This window comes from Typopeltis vanoorti, chromosome 5, assembly GCF_054136105.1.
Source record: "Typopeltis vanoorti isolate ZY-2024b chromosome 5, IOZ_Tvanoo_1.0, whole genome shotgun sequence".
NCBI classification, from domain to species: domain Eukaryota; kingdom Metazoa; phylum Arthropoda; class Arachnida; order Uropygi; family Thelyphonidae; genus Typopeltis; species Typopeltis vanoorti.
Window position 1 is genome coordinate 69,935,072 of NC_143553.1, and position 25,892 is coordinate 69,960,963.

General features: G+C 36.0%; 1 protein-coding gene across 1 annotated transcript in view; it reads left to right on the plus strand.

The window, feature by feature from the left end:
- Positions 1–25,892, plus strand: part of ras (Inosine-5'-monophosphate dehydrogenase ras) — a 128,286-nt gene that overhangs the window by 95,880 nt on the left and 6,514 nt on the right. Inside the window, exons 8-10 of the mRNA XM_090392508.1 lie at positions 9,214–9,304; positions 15,813–15,908; positions 20,786–20,929. Coding sequence (XP_090248634.1) covers positions 9,214–9,304; positions 15,813–15,908; positions 20,786–20,929 — 331 coding nt within the window. The remainder of the gene's footprint in view (positions 1–9,213; positions 9,305–15,812; positions 15,909–20,785; positions 20,930–25,892) is intronic.

Sequence of the window (25,892 nt, forward strand, 5' to 3'; positions counted from 1 at the left end):
TGTTTATTAGCATACTTAATAATTCAGTAAAAAAAAAAAAAAAAATGTTCAAAAACATCTAATTTATTATTGTGCAGAAATTTTGATTTCTCTTGTTGCAGGCTTCTTTGAATGACAACCCATTTTAGCATGATTTTTAATGTTTATAATGCATTGGAAACAGTTTAAATATAGTGAAGATATGCTGGAGTAAATAGTAAATTATCCAGTAAATAAAATGGATTTATCCTCATTTAAATTGTGACTAATATACTAAAATACTTACCTGTGATCTGTTTCTTTTCCTGATCAGCCCACTTTTTTCTCTTATATTATCTGATGTTTGTTTACTTTCTTGTTGATTTAAGGGATTAACTCTTAATGATTAAAAAGATGAACTTGAGATTACAGTTAAATTACAGTAGTCGCTTTGTGTAATCAGAGGTTATGTTCTTGAAAATTGCATGTAACAAATGCACTACAAGCAGCATATAATAATATCAATAAGAGATTACACAAAGATCAAGTTGGCTACAGAAGAACTTGACATTTCCTCTATAGAACAGGGTCTTTCCCACTTAAGTATGAAAGGCCTTAGTAAGTGGAAACCGATACAAAGCTTTTTATAAAATTTCTTTGTGTTACTGTGTAGAAATTGATTGTGGAGTTCAGCTGGTATCTTTTTTTTTTACATCAGTATCTCCATGGAATTGGAAGATTCATTGCAGGAAGTCCACATGCCATTATTCACACAAAGCCTGTTATTCTTTAAACTCATTCATTGTTAGAGCGCACTCACTACCACCTCTGGTAATCCATTCCAATCATTCACCACTTTCCTAGCACACACACACACAAAAACGTCCTCACCCTTATTTACCATAGAAATGATCCTTTGTTCTCTTCCTATTCATCTAACTTATATGAATTTATGTCATTTCATCTCTTTTCTGCCTGTCATTTGAACTTGGTACTGATATATAGTATATCTATATCAATATAGATATATATAGATATACTGAAAGTATGTCTATATAGACAGTATAAGAAACCCAGCAAAAAGATTTGTGCATAGTAGTCGAAATTTTTTTTTTTATGTTGAGCCCATACACGAGAGGTTGGTTGATCAACCTGTAGTACCGTGTATGGGTAATAGGTTGGGAAAGGAGGAACTTGTTTACATTTGACTTAAATGACTGTAAATTGTATTTCTTGGGAAACACAACAGGAGGGAGACTGTTCCACAATACAGCAGTTGCAGAGATAGAGGAAAAGAAGCTTGTTCTGTTTTTTTCTAGGTGCACTCTGAAGGGATGTTGAGTAGCAGCCGCATGTGTTCCAACAAGCTTAGTACTGAGTGGAGGAATTATTGATGTTATTTCAGATGAGCATTTCCCATGGAAATATTTGTAGAATATACATATTGCAGAAACCAAACGTTTGTGCGAAAGTGAGGGGAGTGAGTTGGTAAGAGATGGGTCATTCATAAGTCTAATTGCTCTTCTCTGTATTGAGTCAAATATTTTGAGGGAGCTTTTAGGGGCCCCCCCCCATATGTGGGAGCAGTATTCGATAGCTGGGCAGATTTGTGATTTGTATAATGTTAATAGCTGTTCAGGGATGAAGTAATGTCTTGAGCGAAAGGGTAATCCTAGTTTTTCTTTGAAGCTGAGGATGCAGTGGCTGTGATGTGTTTATGCCAGGAGAGGTTTGATGTCAGGGTAATTCTGAGAAGAAAAAACTCAAACTGTCTGGAAATTTAGGTATTGTCAAAAAGAATACTGGGGGAAAATGGTTATTTTTTATGAGAGATAGGACAGAACTGGGTTTTATTAGCATTGAAGTTGATGAGGTTATCCGAACCCCATTGGAAGATTGCTTGGAGATCGGAGTTGAGGGTGGTGGTTGATGATCTGTAGGTTGAGTTGTGTAGGGTAAGGTTTATCAAATGAGAGGGAGGAGTGTAGCATGCTATTGTCTGCAAAACTGTGTATTGGGTTGGGGGTCAACTGAAGTAAGTCATTGATATATAGCAGGAAGAGGGTTGGTGAGGGGACAGAACCTTGTGAAACCCCAGCATTAGTAATGGTGGGAAGATAGGGAACCATCCACCATGACACACAGCAGTGTGCATCCAGACAGAAAGCTGACAGTCCAACTACAGAAGTCCTGGGACAGACTAAATGATGGTAGTTTGCTTATTAAACCTTTGTGCCCGACCCACTCAAAAGCTTTGGAGATCTCAAGTGCAACCGCTTGAGATTCGCCAAACTTCTCCATAGTATTTGTCCAGAGATGGGTAACATATGTGAGCAGATCTCATGTTGATCAGCAGCGATGGAATCTATACTGGCAGTCGTTTATTAGGTGGGTACCTTCAAGGTAGTGTAGCATTTGGGAATTTATGATTTTTTTTTCATTACTTTAGACAGGACTGAGGTAAGCAAGATAGGATGGCAGTGACTTGTTGCCCTTCTTGGGAATGGGTTGAATATAGGCCAATTTCCATGTTGTGGGATAGATTCCAGGGAGTAAGAGAGTATATATAGGTGACATAGGATAGGAGTCAGTTGTGGTGCACAAACCTTCAGGACAATTGGGGGAATGCCATAAGGGCAGGAGACTTTTTTGTGTCTAATTTGGACAGTATTTTTCTGATCTCATCCTGGCAAAAGGATATAGGGGGCATTGTGTGTGTTGGGTGTCTGGAATGGTTGGGGGACATTTACCATTGTCAGTTATGCATGCATTGGAAGCAAAGTGTGAAGCCAGAAGATTGGCTTTCTCTATGAGTGATGATGCAATAGAGCCATCTGGGTATGATAAGGGTGGGAATAACATTGGGTAAAGGTTAAGGCCGATTGCTTTGGCGAAAGACCAAAAGGCTCGGCTGCCATTTGGACAAGCTGCTAGTTTCCTGCTTTTTCTCTTTCGAACTCTGTTTTGGAAGCATTGGTTTTTTTTGCATCTATTTTGGCTTCAGTATAAGCTCTAAAGGAGGATGGTGTTCTTGATTTCAGCCAGTTATGGTACGTCTGCACATCTTTTGGAGAACTATGGTTTAGTTATGGAATGGCAGTTCAGGGTAGTGTGTGGAATGTATGTTACCATACCAGTGAAGATTATTTTGGTGATAAGTTTGGTACATATGTTTGGGTTGTAAGGTCGGAAACAATAGTCCAACCATGGGAATGTGGCATAGTAGTTGTGGAGGCTGTCCCACTTGGCACTGTTATAATGCCAAACTAGTATTGTCTGGGAGTGTCTGTGTAAACATTGTTTACGCAGGCAATGTTTACATGGAGGAGGAGATGAGCACTAGATTGTGGTCAGAATTACCAAGGGACCCCTGCTTTCACTGTGTAATTGGAGGGATCATTGGTGAGGAAGAGATCTAGGGTGTTTGGGGAGTGGTTCAGGTTATCTGGTATTCTGGTTGGCATCTGAACAAGTTGTAAGGTTGTTAGTGATGACAAATACTTTAGCTTCTCAGCCTGCAAGATCTGTACAACTGGAGGAGGAAAGCTAGCTGGTGTTGGGGACATTAAAATCTCCTAGGAAGATAATTTTGGCATTGGGAAAGTGGGATTGGAAAGGATCAATTTTTAAGGAGAGGAAATTGAGGAACTCAAAGTGATTGGTTGCATTGGGGGAGCGATAGAGACAGCAAATGAATTTGACTGAGTGGGGAAGGGATATTTTCAACCAAAGAAGGTCAAAGTTGGATGTTTCCAGATTGGGTGCTCTCTGGCAAGGTATGTCAGAGTGGATGTATGCGCAGACACCACCCTTGGGACAAAAGGAGTTAAAGAGAGTGAGTAGTTTGGAAAGTCGAAATAGATGGTTCTTGGGGGGGGGGGGGTGAGATTTGAGTTTCTGCTAGAAAGAATAGGCAGGGTTTGGTAGACTGAAGGTGGTAGTGGACACTGTTAAGGTTGGAGTTTAGGCCACGGATGTTCAAGTGAATATGCAAGGTTCTGTGAGGCATATATTTAACCGCACGGGTCCTGCACATGTCCTATGCAGTACCTATATACTGGTTTCCATGGTGGCTACTAGTGGCGTCACTTGATTTTTGCTCTAGTTTGAAACTAGAGCAAAAATTAATCGCTCATACATAAAAACATAAGCGCGCAATTGGAGGCAAGTGCCTTTTGAACTTGTTGTTGATCGCTGATATTAATTTAGCTGTGCTTGCGGGGTGTCACTTTTACGTGGCATTGAAAGTTTGTCCCATCCTTTCTTTTATGTATGGGACCGAATTGATGGCACATGACGATGTTGCATTCATCAGCTAGTTTGTTGATGTCCTCTTTTAATGATTTTCTGTTTTCTGTCGAAAAGTTCAGAATAACGGCATTGAATTTTTTTTTGTTTTTGGCCTCCATAGAGTCGTATTGATGCAATTAGGTCGCGGAGTTCTTTCACGGGCAAAGGTGGGCTTGCATTCGCTGGTCGTCAATTTGTTCGAGCTTAGCTTCCTCTGCATGTATTTTGGAGGCAAAAGTTTCGTTCATAGCACTGATGTGTTGTTCGAGGTTTTCAACATGTTTACCTATGTTCAGGAGTTGTTTTACCAAAGGGAGGCACAGCAAATAGAAAAACGGCTAGTTAAGTTCGATAAATAGCTTTAGCGCCAATTCGTCTATTTGGATGCAGGAAGCATGCAGCCAGTGGCAACAGAACTCGCAGAACATACCCTTTTTTTAAATCTGTGACACCAGTTTTATAGCTGTGGCACATAGTGGGTTTATTGGCTGCGATCGATGGCAATGTGCTGGCTAGACTGATGCTCATTCGCCATTGGCTTTTGTTACCGCCATCTCTGCTGTGTATGGTAGGCATAGTGGCGCTTACACATGGCTGATTTAGACTTGGAAAGATAGCTGATTTAATGCGCTATAACTACTTACGGGTTGTGCAGAAGTAGTCCACTTCTCAGTACCTGCTGTTAAGATTTCTGTTTGATTGATTTCGATGAAAAACACTCGCAATATCTATAAAAATGAGGGAGCACAAGTTTAGAGTAGCTTGTTCACTGACGCCACCTAGTCATCATAGTCTTACTTTGGTCTTATAAAGAGGAATAATAACCTACCTATCTCTACTTGGCAGTGCATTCAATGTCCCTTCAAAATTCCTAGTCTCATCAGTTTCTTGCAATTCAGTAACATTAATGTAATCTTTTCTTCCCAAAGTACGTAACCTTTCATTTTGTTACATTAAACTAATAACCATTATCCTTTACCCACTAGTTTTTGTCTCTCAGAAACTTGATATCCCACAAAATAGAGAAACTAGGCAAACATATGCAATTTACAAACACAGTGCACTGGACTCATAGCCTTAGTTTCTTCACCTATAATAATACCCATTTACCAACATAACCTTTACCCCCACACATCAATTTATTTAAATTATCCTGCAGGTCTACATCACGTTTATTAACTATTGCTGTTTTTAGTTCTAATTACCACTGTGTTTTGCCTTTTGCATCATTAGCCAAGTACTGGAATATCTGCACCCCCCCCCCCCCCCTCAAATCATTCTGTATGTCATTAATATAAACAGCAGTGGCCCAAGTAGAGTGCTGTGAGGCACACCTTCAGACTCCTGGAGTCTACTCCACCATATACTACTTTATGGTATCTGTCAGCCATCCCCTCTTATCAATGCTGCCAGCTTCATATCTATTCCTATTTGCTACAACTTCTGTTACAGTTTTCTTACAGTATTCTGCCAAATGCTTTTGCAGAATCCAGCAGTATCACAGTGTAGCCATTTCCTTTATCTAACACAGCTGTCACTATAAATTAATAAATTTATCCTTATAAATTACTAAGGTAGGACCACTCCTGATATGCTAATTGGTCTGTAATTTGCTACTTCTGTCTTGGAGTTTTCTTTATATAATGGAACTATCTTGTCCTCTTTTCACTTCCTCTGCCAGTTCTTTTGCACATTTTCATAACACAAGCTGACATGCCATCCAATCACACTGCTGTATTCACATTGATATTTTTCAATATGTTGCTCACTTCCAACTTCATTTCTTACATCAACCTGTCACATCGGCAACTGCAGTACTTCCACCCTGGATAATACACCTTTGCAGAGCAATCACTTAGTAACTCAACTATTTCTTCTGCTTCTGCAAGTTTTCTACCATCATTATTAAAGTTATCCTTCGATAACTTTAATAATGATTTTTCTTAGTTGCTACATGTTTTTTGTTTACTCAGCAGACCAAAGGAAATCCTAATTTCCTCTCATAATCTGATTTCAACTCTATCATGCTAGTCACGCTAGTCTTTAAAATTTTTTTTTTTTTTTTTGCAGTTCTTACTTTGATTCTACGTATCCATTTAATTCCAACTTGGTTTATTCTCCTGACCCCTGTGTAGGAAGTCTGATACTGTTTCCCAGTGCACTGACATTCTTTCCTTGTAACTTCTTATGCTTTGGCAAACTTGCCTCCTAAGGTTATCACAACTGCCTGTTCTGTAGTTCTATATATACACACACACACCTTTTTAATAACTGAAAATTCCATGTTTAGCAACCTCCTAAGACATGACTGCATGATCACTATCTGCAAGCAGAGGAGTTAGCTGTCTTGTGTAATGAATACACTTTTGGCTGTTACCAGATTCAACACTCTCAAACCCCTAGGTCCACACCATTATGTGTTAATTCATCATCATCAAATTCCTGACATGTCCCCTCAAGGGGTGTACAGGATATGATAGTACTACATGAAAAATTTACATCATTACTAACTTCCTATCTACAATTTTCCTCCAAATCAGTCTGTTACTTGTCAAGACTTCAATATTATCATTATCAGATCTTATATTTCTGTCATCTAAGGCACATTGTACCGTATCAATCCACCTATATCTTAGTCTTCCTCTGGGTCGTTTTCCTGCCAACCTGGCAGAGAACACTTGTTTTGCTAATCTTTCCTCGCCTATTCTGTTCAAGTGACCGTACCACCTGAGATTAGCTCTGCCAACGCATTCCTGGATGCTGACAATGTCAAGTTCTTTCCTAATATCCTCGTTTTTAATATGACATTGCCATTGATGCCATCTGTTCACGCCTCTAATCTTTCTCAGGATTCTCATATCTGCAGTCTGTAGTCTTTGGTCAAGTGTTTTACTTCTGACCCAGCTCTCAGATCTATAAGTTAAAACTGGTTTGAACACTGGCTTGTATACAGCTAATTTAGTGTTCCGACTAATTTCTCTCTTATTCCATATGAATTTATTCAATTGACTTCTTATCATACCAGCTTTGTTGATTCTGTTGTCTATTTCCATATTTAATGTACCATCTTCAGTAAAAATCTTGCCTAAGTAGTTGAAATGTTTTACTTGTTCCACAGGTTACCTGTTCGCAACATAAATAACATGTGTTTATTTGGGTATTCATTCCTTAGCAACTGTATAAATTAAATTCCATTTAATTTTGCAATACACCCTTTCTTCTGTCTAATCTATGGCCCCCATAGTTTGAAGTCCATTCTAATTGCTCAGGCTACACTCATTTTGCTGATATACTAATGCATGTCATCCACATCTTTCTGTGCACTTTGTTCCTAGTCTGTAGTAGCAACAAATTATATATTTTGTGCTGTTGGCCTTTATATTATGCTAGATAGTCTCAAATGAATTGTCTCCCTTTGTCCTGAAATCCTTAACTTTTGTTCGTTGCAGTTCTTTGACTATCATCACTAATATTGTTCCTGCCACCTGATTCCCCTCTATCCTCCCTGAAAATATAATATTCCTTGCATTCTATTCCTATACCTTCTGTCAGCTGAGTCTCATTGATACCAATGATTTTTGGCCTGGTTGAGCTGACCGGTGCCAAAAACTCCTCTCCTTTATTTCTGACTTTGACATCAGAAGTAAAGGGGAGTCTTGTGTAGTGCAATCACCAACCCATTCAGATTCAAAACCTGGAAAACTGCATTGAGCATGGCTTGATCATCTCTGTTCTCTCACTCGTCCGTGGGTGGATAGATACAGACAACTGCTTCACCCCAACAATCTTTCACCAAACAACACTTTCTCCCAACATATAATCCATCTAATCAATACTAATCTGCAGTGCCCTTTTGTTGGAAAGATAGAATCATATCTTCTGTAGGGTATATATAACCTTTATAAGGGTTTTTCATCTGAAGGTGAGTTGGCCAGTCTTTTCCAGAAAGGAAGGAACCTTTTGGACCTCTTTATGAGAGATCCAAGATGTGTATTCTAAATTGTTTTCTTTCTGACTGGTTTTCTTGTTTCTCTTCTTCCTGCAAAACAGAAAAATCAGTCAGAAGAACAATGCCTGCAATTTATAAACACTTACTTCTCTGTAGTTTCAGGGAATTTTAGTTTCCTTTTAATTCTTAATGATGTCAAGATCACCCTCATTAAATGCACCAGTGATGCTGGTCATCATAAAAGGTTTGAGATGTGATCTGTGGTATGAGTTTTTTTTACTTTTTTGTACATTCAGTTTCTTTAGGACTTAACTCCAGTTCCTCTGCTCTCATCCAGAGCCAGAAAGTTTTTTCCTTGTGTAAAGTTAGCTACTCAACTGCATTTTCTTCATCTTTATCAGCCTGCTTTGTCATGTTGACAATGTTTTTCTCTGGGTTGTTAACATTATTCTCTATAGTAGGCATCTTTAGTATGAAGATGCTTACAAAATATGAATAGGAAAATAAAAATATTTAGATATTATTTTTCTGAAATTTTTCATGCTATTCCTCTAAGTAGACATCAATACTTATAGCCCATTTGTTTATTTTCTAGGGGTACTCCCTTAGAAAAGAAGCAAATGGGCTGTAAGTATTGATGAAATAAAAATGTTTATAATTTTTTTTATAAGGTATCTGTATTATAATTCCAAAGTCAATAATTATAAGATCATATAGAACTACATTTGTGCATTGTATGCACATGTGTGTGCATTTTCATTTCCTAGTTCTTGATAATGAGATTATTTGCATTGGATTCTTTTGCATATATAATTACAGGCAAATTTGACTTGGGCAGTTGTCTCTAAGTCCTTATGGTCTGTTTTATGGGTTGAAAGCTATTTGCAAAACCCAAACTGGCACAGATATCAACTGCTTTGGGAATAAACTTATTAACATTGATGTCTCATAATAAGAGATCTGATTTTATTTTTATTTTTCACGTATGAGTAACTGTTTATTTTTTTGCATTCTAGGATTCCTCTCAAGGTAATTCCATTTATCAGATTGAAATGATAAAGTATATTAAAAAGAAATATCCTTCAGTCCAGATCATAGGAGGCAATGGTAAGATTGTCATATGGGAATGATTTGAAACGATCATAAATGTGCATGTTTTTCAATAGCATGTTTGTGTATTCACTCATACCCAATATGTACTGTACATGGTTTATCATTGGTAAAATAATTTTCTGTTTAATTTTTCCTATAAAATTGAGATGATTTGGAAAATTTTAGTAAAGATCTCAAATATTAATTTCATCACGATTGAAGTAATATAGATAGATTGGACATACACATGCATTTTGTGAAACATAACTTATATTTTGCAATTTGGGAAATGCATAATACTGAAATTTTATATTTTGATTTTCTTACTGTGGAAAAAATACAAATTTGAATTATTTAAGAAATATATATATATAACAATGTTTTATAGTACTTTGAGCATGTTGAAATTTTTTTTTCATGATTTTGCTACATTTCATGCAGTTCTAAAGAATCTATATTGTAATCAGTTAGTAATGTTTATTATATATATATATATTAATACATGAAGGAATTTTTTTATTTTTCATCTAGTAATTATTTTTTCTCTTATTCCATCATAGGCTCGTTGGCCTGTCACGGCCAGTGAGCTTAACAACTTGACATTTTAGAAACCTGATTACTGCTTATAAAGGAAAGTACTTTCAGTCATATGGCATGACTTCTCATTTGGATTATATATATCCTAAGAATAGATGAAGACAGAGAAACTTAAGTATCACTTTGTATTTTCTTTAAGGTGTTGGCATCTGTCAATTCTATAAACTTTGTGTCCTCTTCTTTTATCCACAGGAAGGCTAAAACTGTTTGAATCACATCAGAAATTGAGCCATCCATAGTACCATCACAAAATCATTGTGATGGTACTATGATGGTAACAACATCAGAACCCAACAGGAATGTGGGCTTGACCTGCTGGAGGACAGACGAAAATTTGCCACCATAAAATTCATAAATAATATCAGAAGCTACCAAAGTGATCATATCTCCCTAAAAACTTATGAACGTTGGAACCAAAATTGCAGACTTCACAGATCATCAACTTTACAATATGATGACACTATCAGGAAAGAAATAGGTCTTGATCAGCTAAATGTCCACATAAACAAAGAACCTCTATTTTCCAGTCCTTTACCTTCAAATACCTCCATAAATCTAAACCTTACCAAACTCTGTACAAAAAAAGAACCAAAAGAAATGCTTAAAGAAAAAGGCCTAAATACCATCAACCTTCTTTTATCCTCCAGACAGGTTATTTGTTATACCGATGGATCATCAGACACCAATATGATTAATGGAGGCGCTGGTGTTCTCCTTCTACTCCCGAAAGGTGAAAAACTTTCAATAAAAGTTGGATCTGGGAGAATCGCTTCCAATTTTACCAGCGAACTCTACGCAATAAATAAAGCACTAGAAGCCTACTTAAATCTATCATCATCTCAACAATCTGAAGGAATTATAATTTACAGTGACTCAAGATCAGCTATGGAGGCAATCAAAAATGGCAATACCAAGCTCACACAAGACATCCATAAACTCTTAAATCAACTAAAGTGTTTAGGTAAAAGTTGCATTTTACAATGGATTCCTGCTCATGTAGGCATTGATCACAACGAAGCAGCTGATAAATTAGCAAAAGAGGCCAGAGAACTCGACCAAGAAACTCGTATGATAACTCTTGCTGATGCCAATGCACTAGCAAAAGCTAAACTAATTCCATTGAAATCAGTGATACAACATCAAATTCCCGAGATCAATGCTGACAGAAGGACCTCCACCACGATAGCAAGACTACGAACAGGACATTATAGAGGAATGAAGATCAATACAGATGATACGAGAACATATAGAAACTGCAACAACTGCCCCAATACTGAACTGACACCCACTCACATCTTTACCTGTCCGGCAATTACAGCAGCCTTGCAAGAAATAGATCCTAATCCTGAACAACAGCTCTATACAAACAAAATCACAGACATAGCCAAAGCAGTACAAGGAGCACACGGAAACATCTAAGACTCTTCAAAGGACAAGACAACAACAACATCACAAAATCATGTTTATTTCTTTCTTTCTGACTTAAAGCTGTTTTATACGAGCATTTTATTATATGCTATTTTACCATTACAAGGTATCATTGAATAAAACTGACAGTAGAAATACAATTTTATTAATACAGACCAGTATTTTACAATAAACATTTATTAAAACCTACCAGTTTCGCCAGCAAACTGTCTGGCTTTTTCAAGGCATTACGGAGATATGAAAGTTAGTAAATGCAAATTAAAAGGAACATAAAAAACGTTGTAAACCAAACTAGTATCTATGGTTACACGTTTCGCGTGACAGAGATGGCTTATTGTTCTTATTCATTATCACGCATGCGTGTTTGTTGTAGACTTGTAATGTGATTACTGGCTAGTTGTAGTTCAGATTGATTGAGAGAGAGGATCAAGTTTTTCCACGAACTGTTTAGAATTGCACCGTGATTTCTGTTGAGGTTTCCGCCGGTTATTAGTACTATTGTGGCTTCCTTAAATACACGATGCCTGTAGTCGTCATCGAGATATGGCATGGAGCTGTTTTGCCAATCTATCGTGTGGTTAGACGTGCAGAAATGATGTGCTAAGCCGGAAGAGATGCTTCTGTTGTGGTTTACATCACCAACATGTTCTTTTTGTCTAATTTCTAAACTTCGTGAAGTTTGTCCGATGTAGGCAAGACCACAGGAGCATGGAATGTAATATACTCCTGGATATTTGTAGAACGGAACTTTATCTTTTGGAGATCCTAAAACTTGTCTGATGTTGGCGGTTGGTTTGAAGACCACTCTGATGTTGTGGGCTCTTAGTAGTCTTGCTATTTGATAAGAAATTGACTTGATGAAAGGTATCACTACAGTAGAAACGTGCTGACGGTGGGATTCTTCTTGTCTGGGGTTGTCATTGTATAGATATTTTTTGATGATGTTTTGAGGATATCCATTTTGTGATAATGTGTTGGCTATTAGTGAGAGTTCATTCTGTGTATCCTCCTCTTCTGATATAAACTTTTTGGCTCTATGTTTCAACATGTGGATAATACTCAGTTTGTGTGACTTGGTTTGAAGTATAGTGAAGATATCTTCCAGTATCTGTGGGCTTTCTGTAAATGGATAATTTGACACTGTTAGGTTGTTTTTTTATCAAAATATCTAAAAAATGCAGTTGGTTGTTGTTTTCTACTTCCAGAGTGAATTTTATCTTGCTTTGTATTGAGTTGATTTTATCCACAAACTTTAAGGTTGTCTAAGCTGTCTTGCCATATGATGAATATATCATCCACATATCTCCACCATGTAGATGGTCTCGGAGAGATTGCAGAGAGAATTTCTTTTTCAAGTTTTTCCATGAAAAGGTCTGCACAAGATGGTGATAGTGGGCTTCCCATTGCTAGGCCTTCTAATTGTTGGTATATGGTGTTGTTAACCTTGAAGAAATTAGATTGAAGGCAGTGTCTAAACATCTGTGTGATGTCTAGAGGAAAGAGGTCTTGGATGATGTTTATTACCTCTTCTACTGGAACATTGGTGAAAAGGGATACAACATCTAGGCTGGCTAGCATGTCAGTTGGTGCAATCTTAATGGCTTGGAGTTTATTTACAAAATGTTGACTATTCTTGATATAGGATTCTGTTGATCTTATTTTATTATTTAATAAGTTTGCAAGATGCTTTGCCAAAAGGTAGGTTGGTGATGATCTTCCATCAACAATTGGACGGAGAGGTATATCCTATTTATGTATTTTAGGTGTTCCATATAGTCTTGGGGTGATAGGATGTGAGGATTTTAGTGTTCTCTTCACTTCTTCTGGCCAATTGTTACAATTTCTGATTAATTGGTTTGTTTCATTATGATTTTTAATTGTGGGGTCTCTGTCTAGGATTTTATAAGTTGAGGTGTCTGATAGTAATACGTTTAACTTATCATAATAATCTTTAGAGTTGAGGATAACTGTAGAATTTCCTTTATCAGTTTTTGTAATAATGATATCTTTATTTTTCTTCAAGTTGAGAATTGCCTTTCTATCATAAGGAGATGTGTTGAGAACAGGTTGTTTTGCTTTGGCTAGGATTATTGTACTTTTGAATCTAATAGTGTCGGCAACGTTTTTTGGTAGTGGATATAGGCCTTTTTCAATTCCACACATAAAATCCATTTTAGGAATGTTTTTGGGCGTAATCGCGAAATTAAAACCTTTTTTTTAGAATATCAGATTCATTTCTTGTGAGGCTATGATTTGACAAATTGAAAATCACTTGTCATCCGGGAGGTTGTTTTGTGTCTGATATTTTTTCTTGTAAAGTTCTTTGAATTTCCTAATTTGTTTATCCTTATAAAGTTTGAAATTCTACAAGAAAAAACAAAAAAAAATGTACAGCATCACAATGTGGGACTTTCATATTGTGCTCACAACATGGAACCCATGTTGTGAGCCTTAGTTCTTAACATTTTTGTGCAGATTCATGTTCCAGTCGATGCCTGAAACTCCACATTTAATGTGTCAGCTGACAAATGTTGGTTTTTACATATCTTTGTAGCACCCTACACTCGCATTCAGTGATTGTGATGGGTCATTCACTGTGGACAGCATTTGCAGTTGACTCTCTGAGATGGAAGTGCAGAGAGTCAACTGCAAGTCAGAGAGTATCAGTGATTGTTGACCTGGGATGGCCCAATTTGTCAACAGTTTGTTGAATAGGCAGTAATATGGCATCCTTTCAAACTCCATCAGTTCCCTTCTCACAGCCATTTTTAACTGGACACAGTTGCAGTAACTTAGGAGCATCATATTTCTCCAATTTATACTGGCTACAAACACGTGACTCATTAAACGGTATGATGCACCTTGCCCATAGGGGTGTTCATTGACTTCTTTCAAAGCAGCATATAACTTGTTAAAATGCTTTTGAAAATCTTTTTACTTTTAACACCTTTTAATTCTCCAGAAGAGAGTAGACAGAGCTCTTTTTCCATAATTTTTTTTTGAAGACGACTAGTTTCACTGATGTAAGCCCATGCTATTAATGAATCTGGGCTTTTCAGAAGAGGGAGAATAAAATAGAAAACTGCTGCCATCTGATGTCCCTAAACCCTTACATATAGCTATAATAGTGAGGCTTTATTTTATTTTATTTTAATTTTTTTCTAAGGGATAAAACAGTTTCTAGAAGGAAAAAATCCCGGTAACTCGGGAACTGGTTTCGGTTTTCAAATTGTCACTTGCTCCACAGTCTACACCGAAACCTGAACAATTTCAACTAGTAAAAAGAAGTAGGTTGCACTAATTTTTCCTTTTCTGAAAATACAATCTGTTCAAAATATGGAAGAAAGGAAAAAGTTTCCCTACTTGGTGACTAGAATCAAGCATATAATGGTTTTCCTTCAGGCAGTCCTAGCACTATGGATACAAATCCTATTTCATAAGGCTGAATATGTATCTGTGTAGAATTTAGATCTGTTCACATATTTTGAACAGATTGTATTTTCAAAAAAGGAAAAATTAGTGCAACCTAATTTTTGCTAGTTGAAATTGTTCAGGATTCGGTGTGGACTGTGGAGCAAGTGACAAAATTTGAAAACTGAACCTGTGGAACTTTTTATAATACTTTTTAACTAATTTACATGAAACTTGTATTTTCATACCTTGGAGAATTCCCCTTTGGAAAAAATTAACCCTTGAGTAACGAATTGCTTCAGTTTGGTTGAATCAGTTACACAAACTTCGTGGTAAATATAATAACAAAAGATAGACATAAAAACCCATTTATGAAAGGGAATGAAATAGAGGACTGTTAGTCTTAAATGATCGGGAACTTCAGGAAAACTAACAACTTCCTGAATGATATGTGTGTGTGTGTGTGTGTGTGTGTGTGTGCGTGCAGAATGGATGCGTTCTTATGATGAGTTACTTATTTTATTAATTGTATAAACTTCAGTTTATATACCTATCTTGCAGTTTTCCCATTATCAAGTTGCTGATGAAAAGTTTTCATTTCCTTCAAATTAATCTGTTATTTGCCAGGACTCCAACATTGTCAGATTGTCCAAAATTGAACTGCCCACTCAGTCTCCAAAAGTTTCCTTTTTCCTATGATATTCAATTTTATCTTGTCCAAAACTAAATAGTGGTTACTTCCAGTTTCAAATCTCTGTATACTCGTGTCCTGAATCATTGTGAAGACATTGTAAAGTATCTTCTTCTATCAAGAAGAAGATACTTTATTTCTTATTTTTTCCTCTCCATGTGAATTTGTGTGCATTTTTCTGTTGGAAATTACTAGTATTAGTAATCACTAGTTGCATCCTATAGTCCAGGCTCTTTTACCAAAACATTTCTCTAGTATTCCCATCTATAAAGACTACTTTTAGTACTGCTGGAATTGCTTTTATATCAGATTTCGGATAAATCATTTTTAATATTTTACTGATGTGTTTTAATTCGTTAAAATAAAAGATTGTCTCATTACATTTATTTATTTCAGTGGTAACTGTGGCTCAAGCAAAGAACTTAATAGATGCAGGAGTAGATGGCTTAAGAGTTGGAATGGGAAGTGGATCTATTTGCATTACTCAAGAAGGTATGCAAGCTGAACTATCAGAATGTTATGATTCAGAGATTTATTGCAATATTTCATTTTAACTTCATTTTCTCCTTGTAAATCTGTGCAGTGTTTTCATTAGGCAACAGTGCCAACAAATTTGTTTTATTTCATAATACTTTTTTTTTTGTAGAATTGTTGATAGTTAACTTTACAATACTGTTTGTTGATAACCATTAATATTAAATTGATGTGAGAGAAAGGTTTGGAAGTCAAGTTCAGAGGAAGAAAAAATGTTGCACCTGTTATTTGTGTTAATGAAAGACTTCTTTTTCTTTTTTTAATCCCTTCAGTCCCTTGAGGTCCATATTTTTCTAAAAAACGAATAGAAAAAGATCAATTTAATCATTCCTTTACTTTCTCCTGGATGAGAAAGACCTGTAGATCATTTGATCTATTGTTGAATTTGTATCCTGTAAACAAATATAATTTTCTTTGTTTTTTATGCACTGAAATGTTGCATTGTGTATGAAAATTCCTGTTCTTTAAATATTAGGCACAAATATGGAATACTTAGAACAGCATGGTGTAATGGAGCAAACCACTGCCATCCTCATTCCTTCTTTAAATATGTAATCAGAAAGACAGGCATGAAAACATAAATGCTCTGGTATTAATAAAGATAAAATGATGGATGTGTCTGATAGCCAGTGTAGCTATTATTATTGTATATATTAGGAAAAGTAATGTCATTGTGTGATATATGATACTGCACTGTGCTTAAAAGCTCCATTAGAATTGATGCTTTTTTCTCTCTTGATAATGTTAGTATCGATTGCCTACATGCTGTGGTTTAGCTAACTCTATTTTATGATATTTCTCTGCCATGAATTTTTCACAAGTTAATTGTCGAGAATATTCTGTTCACAAATGCTCTTTATATAGATCTGCCACGTAATGTTGACTTCTTTCTCTCTCTCTCTCTCTCTCTCTCTCTGTGTAGTATGTTGAGGATCACTGTCCAACACTGAAAGTGTGCTAAGTTAGCTTAATGCAGGCTTAACATTTTTTTAGATGTATGGGAGGCTTCCAAGTGATACTGAAATTTCTGTTTCCACATTACTTAAAAAAAAAAAAAAAAAAAAAATTCAGCATAAATATTGCATTGACAACATTGCAGATATTGCAGAGACAACAGAATCAACAAAGCTGGTATGGTAAGAATTCAAATGAATAAATTTATATGGAATAAGAGAGAAATTAGTCAAAACACTAAATTAGCTGTATACAACAGTGTTCAAGCCAATTTTAACTCGTGGATCTCAGAGCCGGGAGAGGAAAGATTAGCAAAACAAGTGTTCTTTGCTGGGTTGGCAGGAAAAAGATCCAGATGAAGACCAAGATATAGGTGGATTGATACAGTAAAAAGTGCTTTATAAGACAGAAAGATAAGATCTGATAATGTTGGAGTCTTAACAGGTTGATTTGGAGGAAAATTGTAGATAGGAAGTTAGTCATGCTGTTTTCCATATAGTACTATCATATCCTGCACACCCCCTTGAGGGTACATGTTAGGAATTTGATGATGATATTGCATTGTTTTACATTACTCCACTTTCTTTCTTTCTCATTTGCTTTATAAGCTAACAGTAAACGATATTTTTTTCCAGCCATCACATTCTGATTAGTTTCCTGATGTTTCTCAGAAACAAAGCAGAGGCACCATTTTTATATAGACATATTAGAAAAGAAATATTAGAGAAAAAAAATGATAGTATTAAAATGATTATTTAATATGGACATTATAGAACTGTTGTTTCTTAGCTGAGCTTCATACTTAACATTTTCAGCCTAAAAGAATGCACCATTAGAATGAGGGAAGTGATTCACTGTTTAACCATCATGCGCCAGCTAATTCAGTCCAGGTATATCATTCAGATCGTTGGAGTAACCTGGAGAATGTTGATTATATCCTTTATCTTCATTTGTTTGGCAAATGCTGACAGTGAAATGGAAATTCAGCAATGTTTAAAATCGGTTGGTTCAGCTTTTAGATATTCGAGAAGATGAATCTTTGACCAGGACATCCATGTTATGAACTCTCAATTTATAGCACTGCTGTCATCCAGACTTTGCAGTGTGGTTGAGAAACGTGAACCACATACTCAGGACTTAAAATTGCTTTCCAAAACACATCTTTAGAACTTAAGCGGTCCAAATGGAACAAATGGAAGACAAAAATGCCTCAAGAATAATCTCAGATGAAATTAATTTTATATTGAAATACAAGGCGTGTTCAAAAAAAAAAAAGACTGAACTTTTGCTATAAAGACTTTATTGCTCATTTTACAACATTTTAAGCACTGTCCCTTTCAAAGTAGTCTCTTCTACTGGTGATACACTGTTTCTTCCATTGTTGGAATTCTTCCTGGAATGCACTTTATGTGATGGTGCGCAGTTCTCTTATCGCATTTTCATGCATCTCCTCTATGGTTTGGAAACGATGTCCTTTCAAAGTGGTTAAGTTTGGGAAACAGGAAAAAGTCTGCTAGGGCTAGGTCCGGAGAATAGGGTGGATTGGACACAATGGATATCTGATGTTTTGCCATACGGATGACTGCATTGTCGTGGTGCAACATTCAAGTCTGGTTTTTCCACAATTCAGGCCTCTTCCTGCACACAGCATCCCTCAAACATGCTAAAACATCCTGATACAACTCTTTGTTTACCATCTGACCACGTGGTACAAATTCATAATTTGTACCATGTGGTCAGATGTATAGATACCATAATGGACAGCCTTTCAAATCAAAAAACACAACCAACATCACCTTGATCTTTGACTGACTCATCCATTGAGGCTTAAACCACTCATAGCACTGTGTTCGGCTCATACAGTTCTCCCGTATGCTTGGGTAAGCAATTGAAATATCCCTGTAAAATTTTTACCAAGTTTGCAGCAAAATTTCATACACATGTTGTTCTTCAAGCTCTTTCATTGTTCACTTTGTCACTAACTAATCTGACAAACTGCTTGTGCATGTGCTCACTTCGGCAGGTGTAAGTCGATGACTAATTCTCATAGCAGAAAGAGGGAAAATGGCAGTTTGTTGTCGAAACCTGTTGCTAGGTGCACTCAGTAGCTGCACAAGCAACAGAAATTCTTATTCTCTTGTCTCTGTGACATGACTGAACAGAAAGTTCAGTCATGTCACAGAGACAAGAGAATAAGAATAGCACAGGGAAATGTTTCTCAATCAGTAAGTGCCTCCTAGAAACAAGATTCTATGTGGAATGTCATGCGGATCATACATCAGTCTCCATACTCACAAAAATTTATATAATCTCTAGAGTACAGTAGATAATGCTAAACCAGATTTGTTGGATTCTTTAAGTGAAATGTACAGGATGATAAAAAATTAAAGTATCCCTGTTTAAGACCGTGTGGAGTGCCTCCAGTGATTCAAATGCTGTAAAACTTTGCAGGAATACATTGTGCATCATGTGGAAGTGATATCTGAGAGAAAAATAGTAGTTCCAAAATTCACCATCCATGGTTGCTGTATGATGTATCAATGTAGATATAGTAATTTTTCTATATCTTTTTGCATAATTCTGCATTCTCTGCAAAGTGTGTTCAACAGCAGAACGCAGCTGGTTGGGACTGATGTTGTGCACATCAGTCCTTCTTTGTTGTTCTCCTTTTCTTATTCTTATTCTACATCAACCAAATGGTAGTCTTCAGTTCTCAGTATATAGAAAACCAACTGAGTGGTAAATACATTGATTCTAACTCACATCATCACCCTTGTCAGAAATATGGTGTAATAAAATCTTTAGTTGACAGAGTTCATAAAACATGTTCTACAGATTCTGTTCTAAACAAAGAACTTTTATTATTAGAACTACTTTTATCTCTAATAATTATAATACAAAAACTATCGATAAAAGAATCAGTAATTATGGCAGTTGTCTTAACCCACCTCAAGAAGAAATTACCAGAATTTGTATTCCATATGTTAAAGGACTTTCAGAAAAAATAGCAAGATGACTTTGACAGATTGACTTACAAGTCTCTTTCCATCCAGTTCACAAACTAAATACCTTCCTTATCTCTCCTAAAGATAAATAACCTCCTCTTTCTTATTCTGGAGTTTACAGAATCCTCTGTTCTTGTGGCTTATGTTATTACGGATAAACTGGCTGTTCTGCACAAATTCGTCTTGAAAAACATCAAGAATACATTTCACTTAAAGAATGCAAAAAATCCAGTTTAGCAAGCCACACATTATCTACAAAACACAGCATTCAGTTTAACAAAGCCAAAGTGTTACACAAGGAATACATTGTGCATCGTGTGGAAGGCGATATCTGAGGGAAAAGAGTACCAAAATTCACCATCCATGGTGCTGTATGATGTACACAAGGGTTATTTTCTTCTGGAAAGACTGTACAAAGAAAGCTGTGAAGTGCATATTCACAACCCAAACCTAAACAATAATCTTATTTGCTGAAATAATCAAATATAAACTATTATTGATATTTGAGAAAGTGTCTAGATTCCTATTTGGAGCAATTGGAATACTCCATTTTTTTTATGAAAATGGACAGTCTGTTCAAGGTATGGTCATTGTATCAGCCTGTTATAAGATGATGATGATGCATTGACTGTTTGCTGCCTTGAATACACAAATTACATATAAAAAAAAAAAAAAATAGGTAGCATTAGCATGGAAAATGTTTTGGCAGCAGCCTGTTGCCAAATAATCCTTTGGTTTTTGATCGTGTAATAATTGTATTTTAGTGTGCTATGTTTTGTCAAAAAGCCTAGTGAAATCTTGCATAGAAATTGTTTTGTTATAGTTAAAATTTTGCTAGTGTATAATCAATTTCCTGAAATTGTGCTTTTATCATAGTGATGGCATGTGGTCGACCACAAGCTACAGCTGTATACAAAGTTGCCCAGTATGCCCTGAAGTTTGGTGTTCCTATTGTAGCTGATGGTGGAGTTAAGTCAGTTGGACATATAATCAAGGCCCTTTCATTAGGTGCATCAGCTGGTAAGAATTAGTTTTATAAATCTGTATAATATTCAGTGTATAAGTGTTACGAATAAAATATTGAAATTAAAATTGTAAAGGTCAATTGTGAGAGTGACCTTTTGTCAGTTATCCAATACTTTAGATTTTAAGATATTGAGCATTTAAAAAAAAAAAAAAAAAAAAATGCAGTTTGGTTTTGAAAAATTATTTTCAGAGAAAGTAAAATAAATATCCATTATTTCATAACCAAATAAAGTTTGCTTTTGAAACTGCTTTTTTTATTTTAAGAGAATACAATCCTCACCATTAGTTGTTTTTGATAATGTACTTGCCACTTTAAATGACTGCCCAGTATTCTGTATGCTTATCTTTTATTGCCTTGTAATTAATGCTTTGCTGAAAGCTGTTGTTCTCATGAGACTACATCGTATGAGAACAAAAAAAAAAACTTCTTGATACTGCAAACCTAGTTTATGTTGCCATGAAAAAATGGATGTTTGCTATCCTTTCTTCAAATGATTAAAAGTGATGCTTACTATGCTTTTCCCTAATAGTTAAAAATTAAGGAAGAATGTTTAAATCAGTGCCCATATAGCAGTGTGTATCCACATGCGATTATAAAACCTGTAGCACATCATTGACATGGAGGGAGAAAGTAGGAACCGGTTATGAATCCTGAGCAGATGGAGTTTGTAGTACTTATGGGAAATGGTGTTAAGACTTCAAAGGACACAATTAGATGGACTGAAACAAGAAGTTGGCCTGATAAGTTTGAGCTGTACTATGTTTGCCAGAAGCTGCTAGTGTTTTTATATGCTTTCACTTTAAAGATGTGAAGGAATGATTGGCATTAACCAATCAGTGCCTATGAAAATATAGAAAGGTAGAAACAAGAAGACAAAAGTATGAGAGGAGTCAGCTGTTAATTGGATTTTCCTCTTCAGAGTAGCATCATGCATTTTTAGGGGGACTTATGGTGCTCCATCCTAAATGCAAGCACAGTATTGAAATTAGTAGATTTGGGATTAATAGTGTTAGAGATTGTCAGGTGAGAAACAGTGCCTACATTATTATTGCATAGGATCTCCATAGTTTGAAGACTCATTGTGGGAGGTTCAGAAACTATCTACTTGAATGCATTCACTGACAAAGCACTCACAGCAGCTCTGGCAAATCATTCCATTCATTATTCACTTCAAGCCGAAAAAATAGACCTAAGACCTTACCAGCTGTATTCAATTTCCAGAAATTACTCCTTATTCCCCATCCCCCTCAGCCAAGCACTTTCCTTTATATTAGTCTTATAAAACCTTTTTAGTAATTTAAACATCTTGATCATGACCCTTTCTTTTTCAGCCAACAAGCTTGGTCACCTGTGGATTCTCTCCACTATATCCTCAAGAAACTTGGATTACCTGTGCACAGTAATCCAGATATGTCTGTCAGTCATATAAAAAGGAATATTGATAACGGTTCCTTATCTTTGCTTTTTAATAACAAATCCTGTGCCTTCACTTTTTTTGTAGTATGCCCTTTGAACTTCAACTTCCTAGCTTCTTCAATTTCTTGAAGTACAATTCTACCAATGAGTATAGAGTTTGTAATCTTTTCATTAAAAAATCCATAACTTTTCACTTTTCCCATGTGGTATCCTGTCAAATGCCTTTGCCAAATCCAGGAGTATATCATATAGCTATTTCCCTTATCCAACTCAGCTGTCACTCTACTGTATAAAAAAAAAAAAAAAAAAAAAAAAAAAAAAAAAAAAAAGTAAATTGCTAAAGCAAAACCTATCCTTCAATGCCATGCTGTCCCCATGTATTGTTTTCTTATCCAACCGTTTTTTTAATTTTCTCTTTGACCATTTTCACAGTACCTTCTTCCATTGCCATTTCTGAGATTTGTTCCCTTTGTCTTGGAGCTCCATTTATGCAGTGGAATTCTTTTGCCTTCATACTCTCTTGAGACTTTGCCAGATCTGAGACTCAGCCTAGTTAGTCTATTTTATGCAGGCTGATATGCCATCTAATCCCATGGTCATATTTACTTAGGAAGTACTCAGGATAATGCAGAATATCCTGAGTCACTGGATGATACACAATTGTAAACTGGTCACTTAGTCAACTGTTTTCTCTGCTTTTCTCACCTCCCTATCATCAGCATTCATTAATTATCCTTCCATAGTCATTCTTCCTTTCATTTGCCAGATGAAAGTGCAGTGGTAGAAGGTCAAGAGAATGAAGAGGATTTCACAAAAGATATAGTTTGCTTATGTGAAGTCCTTCTAAAGACAAAACATGAGCTCAAACAACTGTAGAAACATCAGGTGAATTGTAGAGCTGAGAAGAGAAAAGAGTAAGGCAAGAAAAAAAAACTTATGGGAAAGTGAGAGAAGTATACTAAGGAGAGTGTGTATTGTGATTTTATGCTTAGAGGAGTACTTAACAAGAGTGTGCATAAAACTTCTTTTCTTGGTGTGAAGATTAATAATATCAGTGAGGCTCTTATAATGCAAAAAATTTAAAGTGTGAAAGTTGTTTTGCCAGGTGCTGATGACTTTGAAAGGCTGATAAAATATGGAATGTGATTGGTGTTGTTGGAAGAAGCAAAATGAAAAGTGAGAAGGAATGATGTATAGATTTGTAGACCTTTTTGTTCACAAAATTTAATGGACAGAAGGAATTATACAAGGCTAGATTGCACTTAAATGGATTTGAAGTTAGGTGTTTCAAGAAAGCATAATTCACTGAGTGGAAGTGGCAAGTCAGGAAAGCTAGTTATTTGGGATGCAGGTGTGTGTGTGTGTGTGTGTGTGTGTGTGTGTGTGTGTGTGTGTGTGTGTGTGTGTGTGCATGCGCACACACACATGCACGTAATCATGCTTCTGCAGACACTCATGAAGTGAGTGTGAAAACGAACAAAAAATGCAGAATCTAGTTTCTCAGTTAACAGAATTGAGTTCGGGTAGTTAGTACAAGGTGTAAATATAGATATGGGCCTAAGAGAATACTACAGTTTAGTAGATACAGTTATAGGAATAGAATCTGAGGAGCATAGTATTTTCAGGAAGGATAGAGAATAGGATGAGAGTTACTGCTGATGATAGCAGATGAATTGAATCCAAAAGAGTGCATCACCTGAAGATGTGAAAGGCAGTGCATCTGAGGAAGTTTAGTGAGCAATAGAGGCCAACAGGACAAAATATACAGTTTGCTGTTACTCTTGGATGGTGGTGGTGGGGGGGATAATTGCATGGAAAGATGTAGATGACATGTATTGGCATATTATACATCAACTTAATATGTACCTTGCATTCTGCACTCATGAGGTTAAAACATTACCATTGAGCCTATTTCTAGCCAAACAAACTGCATGATTAGCTGAAAATAGGTGGTGGCAGTATATCCTGGTATGAGGATTATTCTCATTGCACAGGACTGGGTCTTCTCATTCCCATTAAACATATATGAACTACTAATTCTTGCCTGTGGATTGTTTCAGACCAGGTATTGCCCTATATGGTGACATTATGACCTGATGGATCTGGACTCTTCCAGCAAGATAATGCTTTGTGTCACAAGGCTTGCATTTTAATCTAATATGGTTCAAAGAGAATATACAAGGTGGATGCCTAATTCTACTTATTTGAATACCACTGAACATTTTTGGTATCATGTGGAATGCAGCATCATTCATTCGATGTCAGTGCCTTACTCGTTAGCTGACCTCTGGAATGATATTCTGTCTGGTTGGTCTGGAATACCTAGGACACTTCCTGTGGTCTGGTGGAGTCAATGCCAAGATCTTGGCCAAAGGAGGTGCATCATGCTACTAGGTAGGTGGTCAAAGGAGGTGCATCATGCTACTAGGTAGGTGGTCATAATGTTTTGGCTCATGAGTGTACTTTTAATATCGCCCATTTTAGATATCATTTTGAAACATCTTTTTTGAACCACTGTCAAACATCAGAATTCTTGAGTTTAAAGAAATTCCACTTGCAATCAGACAATTTTTATCCAACATCAAGACATAGTGGTCTTTTCCTCCCACTTATTTGAAACTGCTTATTTGTAATCATATACTCATATACTTCTTTAGCCCTAACTGAGACACGAGCTAATGTATGCATGATTTATGACTCATTATTATGAAATATAGGAACAAGAGAGGCAAAATAAAGAGAAAAATAAAGGAACAAGAGAGGCAATACTCTGTTTAAGAACAATAATAGAGAGAAGATTAGACCTTAGTCAAAATAGCGTTTGATAAAGTAAACCAGCAAATACTCCTAAATTGTCTAACTAATATCGGCATAGATTTGAGGGATAGGAAAATAATTTATCAAATTTATAAAAATCAAAATGGACGGATTAAAATCAATGATAAGGAGAAAATAGTAAATATAAGGAGTGGAGTAAGACAAGGATGTATACGTTCACCACTTTTATTTAATTTATATGTATTGAAAAGGCCATTCAGGAAACTAAAGATAAAATAAATAGTGGTGTAAAGATAAATGGTGAGCAAGTCATGTGTATAAGATTTGCTGATGACATAGCTCTTGTAGCAGAAAACAGAAGAACGTTATAAACAATGCTAGAATTACTAAATAATAACTTTGAAAAATATATAATGAAAATCAACACAGAAAAATATATAATGAAAATCAACAACTAAAATCATTGTTACAGGCAAAATCCCTATCAATACAAAGCGCATAGACATCAGCAGGGAACAAATAAAACAAGTGAAAAGCTTTAAATATTTAGGAAGCCTAATAACAGAAGATGGCAGAACAAGAGAAGACATAAGATCAAGAATAAACAACACAAAATCCCAATTCTTTAAGATGAAAAGCATTTTAACAGGAAACCTCAACCTACAATTGAAAAAAAAATTAGTAAAGACATTGATATGGAGCATTGCACTGTATGGATGTGAAACCTGGATTCTAGGCAGAGAAGATGTAAGAAGGTTGGAG